Below are 9352 nucleotides of genomic sequence, written 5' to 3'. Positions count from 1 at the left end.
ATTAATTCAATCTATCCAACCTCTTATTTCACACTAAATCTCCAACCAATTCTCGATTCAATCCCCAAGCTGACCAATCAGCCGATCCAATTATGAAAACAATGCTTTTCTCACCTGAATTTTTTTTTCATGATTATTGTTTTAAAAAAAAAACGAATCAATCAATCCAATCACTTTCTCCGGACCTATGTACCGGGTAATTCCGACAACCATGGTGTTCACAAAACTGCACAGAGCTATCTGGGCCAAGTACCCTGATCTCAGATGCACAACACTACTCATACATATATGCCCAAGAATTTGGCTAAGGTTTTAAACAAAAACAAATGTCAAAAGGATACACTACTTGAAATAATTAATAAATATATAAAATACACTATGGAATTGACTCTGCAAATGAATTTTGGTACAACAGATTTGTCTCTTCTCAGTGCCCCATGTTCTAGGCAATGGGGGAAAACAAATATAATCTACAAGCCCTTTTGGGGGATGACAGACCAAACTTTACCTCGATCCCGGCTTTATGCCGATATCATTCTCTATTGATCATTAGAGACTGATAAGGCACCCTTTTAATTTCGAGAAATGTCGAATAATCCGAGCTCATGGGCTGTTTCCATGGTTCCCCATCCATCTGCATAAATGCATCTTTCCACTCTCCGCCCCGTATCTCCAGTCTAATCGATGAAGCCTGCAAAGCAATCCGTAAAACTTGTCAAACATACCAAATTTTCAGAAGATTGCAGCGACAACTATCCATACAAGAACTGGTGCACAGTAGAGCAACTTTCGAAAGGTCTGGATCATAGTTTCTATTTTCTTTCTCTTTGGCTAACTACCAAGGACAATTTTTACACCAGTTGATTTGTTAGGCTAGAAATTAAACAAGTTCCAGTACCTGTGCAATGTGTTTTGCAGATATGAGTTCAACCATTACGAATGATGCATGCCATCCTTGCTTTAAACCAAAAATTTCTAGGAGACCATCATCGGCATGGGCCTCGACAAAGCCTCTCTGAAAAATAAATAAAAGAAAAATGAATACAAACATGGATTTCAATCAAGGCTGTCAACAAGCTTAATATTTACACGTAAAGACACAGTACCAACAAGCTTAGTATTTCCACATAAAGACAGTAACTTCCAACTCTCTGTCGTAACCAGACATTGATCTTACACCATAAGCTTGGGCCATAATAAAGCATTTAAGTTTCCATACTTTCAGAATGTTGAAATCTAAATATATATTCCACAAAACATGCAATTCCTTGTGACCAAGTTTTAACTTGAATAAACATTATGTAGTGATCATATAGAAACATGCATTTTCAGTAAAAATAATGCTGACTAAGAACGATCAGAATCAAGACAATATTTCAAAGACCTATGCATCAAATGATCACAAATTGCCTTGTTTTCATAGATTTTGACCCTTGATAGAGTTTATTCCTGATATCTGGATCATGTTAGACATGATAGTTGACATTTTCAGTGTCAATTATACATGTGCAAATACCATTTGGTTAAACTGACACGCTGGAAAAGACCATTGGCCAAAAAAATTTCATTTCTTAAGTAGGTTCAAAGCTCCGATCATGGAAGTGAACCAAACTAAAATGGTTTTCAATTGCAAAATCAAGCAGAAAATATTTTAGGCCCGGTACAAAGCCCAAGCAAAATATATTCCTCAGCTTTTCGCAATCCCAATTCAAACATCAAGCACAAGCAAACAGTTCGATACATGAACAGAAAGAGAGTCCTATTTCTGTAAATGAATGAACATTAACTTGAAATGCATCATACCTTTTCCAAATACTCTGGTTTTAGCTTACCCCATGGATTTCGCCCACTTCCGTAATTATGAAGATTTAAAGCAACAATTGCCCTCACACTAAAACAAAGTAATATAAAATTAGAGGGTGATTAAATCATTCGCCATACCATGAGAAAATGCTTGTCATGCAAATTTACTACTTTAGTAATATAGCTCATCAAGCAAAAGGTTCAATAGAAAGAAATACTACAGATGTAAAGATATCTAGTGAACATTAAAAGGTTAAATAAGAATGATGAAAGCTAATAGATAAGATAACAACAATGACTGCCAAAAAAAAAAAAAAGATCCTAGAACAAATAAGATGCCCATGTATCACAAGGTAGAGGTAAATAGTTTGAGATGTACCTTCTAGGGACGGGAATTTGCTCCCATTCCGAGCACCTGGCCTTTTTAATATATATCCTTAAAATATTCTTGAGTCCCCTGCATTTAGAAATATATTTTGAACATATTCACCTCGAAAAGAAAGGTTGTTCACTAAAAATACGATTAACAAGAAAGAGAGACACTTTCTCCATAGGCTTCATGGAATATTTATTCTCAGCAAAAGAAAATAGGTATCAAATAAGAACTTGTCGATTAAATAGAACAAGCATTTCAAAGAATGTGCATTTTAATTAAAATGATTGTTTTATTAATTTTAAAAAAATAAAGGCACAACACAATGTGGCTGAAGGAGACACCCTCCAGAAACTAGAACTTTTATGATTTCTACAGCACAAGAGCAAAAAGGCATTTGCCTGCGAAAAGCAAGGTGCTGAGATGATATAATGCTAAATACCATTTTTTTCTAAACATACTAATATTGTCAAGTCAACTTAGACTTTAAAATTATAGAAGAATACTTGATGCCTAACAGAGGCATGTCAATTGTCAACCCTTGTCTTTCAAATCAATGCATGCATAAAGACTTCTGATTGGTAAAGCAAATTCAGCCTTGGCCTCAGCACCAAGACCACTGCCTGGGCCACACTGTCTACAATGAATAAAAACCAAATCAGATGTCAATCCGGTGTGACCTATGGACTGATTCAGCTGGTCCAACCAATTGAACCAAATTATTCAATTAAAAGTTAAATATATGATTTTAATATTAGATAAGTATTTAACTAGTAATTAGTTAATGAGAACAAGTATTTTATTTAATGGGATTTAGAAGTTAAAAGTTCATCTTATTACTTGCAAAATTAGTTTTTATAAAAAAATCCAAAAAACATTTTTTTATCAGCTTAAATCCAGTCCTTTACTGATCCACTTTCCTACTGATTCATTGGTTTCACAGCTCTTAGATATGAACCAGACCTATTGGGTCACTGGTTCAATCACCTGACCCGGCCCCCTGTTGCCAAAACTGACTGCCTATGTAATAACCATAAATTTAAAGCAGTCTTTTCTTGCGGTTTATCTTGGCACCAAGGCCTATACCGTTTAAGCAAAAGTCAAACCTAACCACATGCTTACTAGACACAGACACAAAATATTGTTATTTAGAAAATCCAATGTCCATAATAGGTTTAAGATGCAAGCTAAACAACTATCATAAATAATATCTAACCTTAAACTTGGATCACTCACACAAGGTGTGAGAAACCAGCCCTGAGTGCAACTGTAACTGGAGTAGATAATCTGCCACAAAATTCAATATTAGTTTTCTCAAAGCAAATCATAGACCAGAAAATACTAAGCTGCACACTGTAATTTAATTTAACTTTCGCAAAACTAGCATTATCTTTTGGGCAAATCCTGCCAAAAATAGCGGGAGAAACAATAAAAGATACTGCATAAACCAAAATTACAATTAAGTTGTTTATAAGATAAATCAGAACAGAAAGTTTAAGTCTAAACATCCCAGCATATTCACTAATATTGGATACTTCTACAGAAGAACTCCAGATCTCTTTTATTACAAGGAAAGCAGAAAGTGAAAAATGGGACAACATGAAATGTTCCCACATAAGAAACGTACAAGACTTCCCTACCAGTTTCATGTAGATTCATTTTACTTCTATATCTTTTCATGAGTCCTCCTCATCTCATGTCAAAGTATTATGAGCAGAAAATATTTAAAATATAGGTATTACAAGACTGGAATGCAATATTTAGTCACAAAAATAATAAAATTGAGATTTTAATAAGCAAAAAAACGTGGTAGTCACTAATATCATCTGGACATATAATCTATAGATGATATCCCTGTACGTTTGGCAGATGGCCTTATTACCATTAAGCAACTTTAAAAATCAAATATATACATTTGATAGACGGTATAGCGCTGAGGGATTACAACAAAACAATCTTCATCTTACGGCCAATAAGTAAAATAAAAAGAAGACCTAATACCTTATTTGTAATAGGACCTTGCGCAAGGTAAGGTTTCTCATTACGTAAATGATGGAATCCATAAGCAACTTGCGCATCCATTCCTGAATGCAAAACAATAATGAGAACAAAACATCATAAGCAAGGATTTAATGAGTTGTCCTACGTCTTAAGAGTCATATGGCCCCCCCAAAAAAATCTGACTTTTTTTTCTATAGAATAGATGAGAGGGAATCATTATAAAAGCTCAGTCATCCATGGAATCTATTAAGGATTTGGTTAAAAAGCTGAAACCCTATTCAGTTTCTCCTAAAATAAATTAGCAGCTAACTTACCAAATTTAAGATTATCAAGCTTCTACATGATGGTAGAGCTGCTCAACAAGTGAATTTACACATGCATGAAGTTAAACCAACCAGGATGTATAAGTTAAACCAGTATACTATACCTATGCTAAAGTAATTATAGAATACTCCTTCATAGCAGTTCACTTTGTCAGGAATGCCCCCATCAATCTCCAAAGTCTGCAGTCACAGATAAGAATTTTTCATTTGAATTTGAAATTCCACATCATAAAATCACAATCAAGAGAAAAAAAAAAAAAACACTAATTTTCAAGTGTAAGTAACAGATAGTAAACCAGGGCACTAGGATTTAGAGGGAAGAGGTTTTAGTTATATGATGTCATAGTTCATTTGATAATGTGCAATATATTGGATCAAATCATTAAAGCATAATCTGATCTATGACCTCAAAGGTACATTTTTCTTTAAAAAAACTTGTCTGTATAAGTTTACTAACAGGCAAAAATAGACAGATAAAACGTCCTTACATAATTATATGATGTTATCCACAAATGATATTTGGTGAACTCAATAATACCATATTAAGTAGCTTAACAGCCCACAAATGATATTTGGTGAACTCAATAATACCAAATTAAGTAGCTTAACAGCCAAAGTCTACAAACTCAAAACAGACAACTTAAATACCATCCAAAGGACTCAACTTCGCGTCAATCCTTGGTAATATAGCCATGCAAGTAAAACAGAGGGTTTAAAGCATAGAGGTTGCTACCTGATCAAAATGACAATCTTCAGTAGCTTTCAAAGAATGGGGAGGATCAATAACTTCTCCACCAGGCATTTGCAGTACAACATGCCAACTGATCCATCAAAGAAGCAATCAGAGGTATAACAACAAACTAAGATATATATATATATGTATATAACAATAATTTCTTATGCTAACTCATTTTCAATTATAAGAAACTGATGTATACACCAAAGTCCTTAACAGTGGATAATCAAACTTATAAATAGAATGCAATCAACTAAAGACCATCAGTACGCAACAGCAAAACAGAGTACTAATCAATATCATGTGATAAATGTATGCTTACCTATCTAAACGACAAATTGGACCAGTAGTAGCTTGGTGCAAAGTTCTTTTAATTGCCGATTTCCAAGCAAAAGGAAATGAACCTCCCTGCAGTAACATTCAGGGCACTAGTCAACAAAGAGAGAGAAACAAACAAGCAAACAACATCAAAACTTAAAAATTTTAAAGTATCTTACCCAACCATAACTTCTAGACAAGTCATTGCCAGTACCAAGTGGAATCACAGCTACTGGAGGAACCGGATCTCGACCTTTTTGATGAAGTTCTCCGAGACATCCAAGAACCCAACCAACTGTACCATCACCTCCAGCAACCTGCACAGTCATACAGAGTGGTATAACATCAGCTTGCGATGTTTTATTAACATCTAACCAATGAATAATATACAAGTAAAACACCAATTTTAACACAAAGGTTCTGCATAAAAGTAAAAATCAAGTACTTTATCCATCAAAAGAAAAGAAAAGAAAAGAAAATTATTTTTTTAAATTTAATACTTAAAAAAATTACTTTTAAAACTTAATAATAACTGAACTGTAACTGACGCACAGACACAGAGTACAGGGTAAAACAAGTTGTACGTTGGTAGAAACATACTACAACTCTAATGTTCCGTCGTGTCTCTTTCGCACAGATATCTCCATTGTTACCCCACTTCTCAAGGCAAGCCAATCCATACCTTACAAATTCATGAGGTTTCACATCGAGGAGGTCGAACACCTACATTTACAAAACTATAAATTCTTTAACTAACATGCATACAAATAAAGTCTCTAAAAATTTAAAGGAAATTATAAAAAAATAAATAATAAAAGAACAAAAGTTACCTGCTCTTCGCTGATTAACTGCTGGAGACGCTCTTTAAGGACCGGACCATGGCGACCGCCGCTGCGAGAGTTAATAAAAACAACGATAGGAGATTGAGGAACAGTACCATCGTAGTCGGAAGAACGCGAACGAAAATGTTCATCGCCGCCGTCGACATCTTTTTTCTTGATGGAATCTAACATAGCAAGGCGTAGATACTGAGGCATCGAAAGCCTTCGTCTGAGTTCTTCTTTATCGATCTTCATACCGGCTAATCCCGACAAGCCACAAGCTCTTATCCAGTCCGTCATCGAAGAACGAGCCACGATCCGTGTCGGCGACAATGAATCCCTTGCCGTCGTCGGCGAATTCATAATTCTTTTTTCCAGAATCTTCTTTTTTGTATTTTTTTTGGGGAGTGAAGGTGGGAGTACTTTTATCTATATTTAAGGACATACAAAATATAGTCACCGAGGAAATTAAGGAAAATGAGATTTGTAGAAAAATAAAAATTAAGCGTTTGGATTTTGAATTTCAGAGTAGAGATTTTTAAATGCTTTTTGCTTTATACTTTGTTTTGGTTTGTTTGGAGTGACTGAAACTGTAATGAAATACCGTTTTGGGGATTCTTTAATTACTTAACTGCCAGCTGTGTTTTCTTTCAAATATTTTATTTAGTACTTAAATTATTTTTTATTCTAATTTGGTACCTAATTTTTGGTTTCAATATTTAATTGGGTATCTAGAACAAGTAAGCTAATGAATGTTTCACACATTATTTCTAGCAAGGTTGCTTGAACTAAATCAAATAGCCCGTTAGACCAGTTGGATCGAGAATTGAATGGGATATCGGTTAGTAGAAGAGTACTAAACCAGTTGATTTTAAAATCGATACGAATCGTTTGAACTGATTTTTTTTTATATTTTCAAAATTTTTTATTAATTTTATAATAATTTATTTAATTGAATTAATTAGACCAATGAACCAGTGACCTAACCGATTCGACCATCAATTCGATTTAGAATACCTTGAAATTTAGTAAATAAAAAGTAAGCGCTTAATTAGGACAAAAAAAAGCTCATGTCCTAAATTGAACATTGAGATCAAACTTGTATACTTATATGACATAAAAAAAACACAAGTATTAAACTATTTCATGATATTGCTAGCGATTAAACAAGGACAAAGTCAAAAATCATATTAAGTGGGTAAGATAAAAATTTTGTACTTTTCATTTCCTAAAATGACAAATAGTTTTTTAAAGGAATACAAATATATTTTCATAATTAATCAGAGCTAAAAATATTTAAATTAAAATTTTATTATTAAGGGTTAAAATTACAATTATCTCTATTAATAATTATATTTATTCTTTTTAAACAATATTTAAAATTATCTATAGTTCCTCTTAAATTATAAATAAAAGGATAATATGTTTTAGTATACTCAAAATCACGCCTTTCTAACAATACCCATATTAATTGAGCTAAAAGAATATTTTTAATTACTTATGTTTTACATATTTGTTTGTTTCAACAATTAATGAATAATGCTTAGAATAAATAATTTGTCTTTCTCTTAAAAATCAAAGGACATTTCATTCGTTTACATGAATTTTCCACGCGGGAATGAGAAGAAAAAGAACGAGGGAACGAGAGAAGGACAAACTAAAGAAATTTTGTGTTTGTTCATATGCAAAGGTTTATTATATTATTTGGTACCTGAATTTAGTTTTAATATTCAATTTGGTTTTTAAGTTTTTTTTTTTGTCTCGATTCAATATTTGCATGTGGCTTCAATGTTCAATTTGATCACTAAACCAATTTGCATCATCTAGTACAGTTGATATTTGACATATGTGTTCAAGTAAAATAAGCATGGGTACTTAATTGGGAGGAATAAACTTCTCAACTACTAAATTGAGAAAAAAATAGGTACCAAATTGAATATTGAAATAAAATTCAAGTGCCAAATAATATATTAACCATATATTTTAGAGCGTGTGGATTTTTCAGTCTAGTTGCTTAATAATTTGGTTAACCGTGTTTACCACACTAAGAAAAAGAAAGCTGGACCAATCATAGTGGCTGTTTGATTCCAATTATATTTAATTTTCTTTATAAAATTAATTTTATATTTAAATTATTTATTAATATTATTGATGGTTGATAGTATATTTTTTTTAATAATCTTCTATTCCGATCATATTTGTTTTTACTTTTGACATAATGGCTAGATCTATCTATAGTCTCTCTTCAACCCATAAATAGAAGAATAATGCGCTTCAACGCACTTGAACCCACGTCCTCCTGCGTTGGTAACAATGTCTATACCAATCGAAATAAGACTCAATTAAAATAAGACTCAATCGACATTGATAGTTAATAGTATTGAATATTCGTGTTTAGTTTAAATTTTGCCCCAAATCTAGATTTATGAATCTCAAGCAGCCCCAAAAACCCTAGAAATTTGACCCTGTGCTATTAGCAAACGAAGAAAACGTGCTATCAACAAAAGTAATTTAAATAAAAATTCTTAATATTTACATTTTCTATCAATCTGATCATGATACTAAAAAAATTATCTGAAAAATTTTATAAAATTATATTTACTGAATATTAAATTTTAAAAGTTAAAATTATTATTATATTGACTAAAATTATGTAAAATTAATGTAAAACATTAATGTTATAATTATTTATATTTAAATACTCAATTTCAAAATTAATAATTATTAAATGATTTTTATTTTTTTAAATGGATGAATTTACTCAAAATTGAAATAAATCTAAAGTGAAACTTGGCTAATAGCCTATCACATGTGTCAGCACTAAAGATTTTTCAACTTGACACTTGTGGGACATGCACTTGTATTTTTGTTGTGAAGTTGACACATTTTATTGATAGTTAATTTTAGGATAAATTAGGGTAGAAGTAACTTAATTATAATTTCTTTTGCGAAAATTTATAAAATAGTCATTTAATTA

At 32.1% G+C, this 9352-nt stretch overlaps 1 protein-coding gene across 1 annotated transcript; it reads right to left on the bottom strand.

The window, feature by feature from the left end:
- Positions 1 to 217: 217 nt before the first annotated feature.
- LOC108452887 (diacylglycerol kinase 7-like) lies at positions 218 to 6983 on the bottom strand. The gene is made up of 12 exons (XM_017750670.2): positions 6385 to 6983; positions 6155 to 6277; positions 5734 to 5871; positions 5559 to 5644; positions 5234 to 5321; positions 4605 to 4680; positions 4178 to 4260; positions 3393 to 3463; positions 2183 to 2260; positions 1804 to 1891; positions 899 to 1015; positions 218 to 691 (listed from the first exon to the last, which is right to left on the bottom strand). The coding sequence occupies exons 1-12, from the start codon at positions 6736 to 6738 to the stop codon at positions 533 to 535; spliced, it is 1461 nt and encodes a 486-aa protein (XP_017606159.1). The 5' UTR covers positions 6739 to 6983; the 3' UTR covers positions 218 to 532.
- Between the last annotated feature and the right edge of the window lie 2369 nt (positions 6984 to 9352).

Source organism: Gossypium arboreum, chromosome 13 (genome assembly GCF_025698485.1).
Source record: "Gossypium arboreum isolate Shixiya-1 chromosome 13, ASM2569848v2, whole genome shotgun sequence".
NCBI classification, from domain to species: domain Eukaryota; kingdom Viridiplantae; phylum Streptophyta; class Magnoliopsida; order Malvales; family Malvaceae; genus Gossypium; species Gossypium arboreum.
This window is presented reverse-complemented; position numbering and strand designations above follow the sequence as displayed.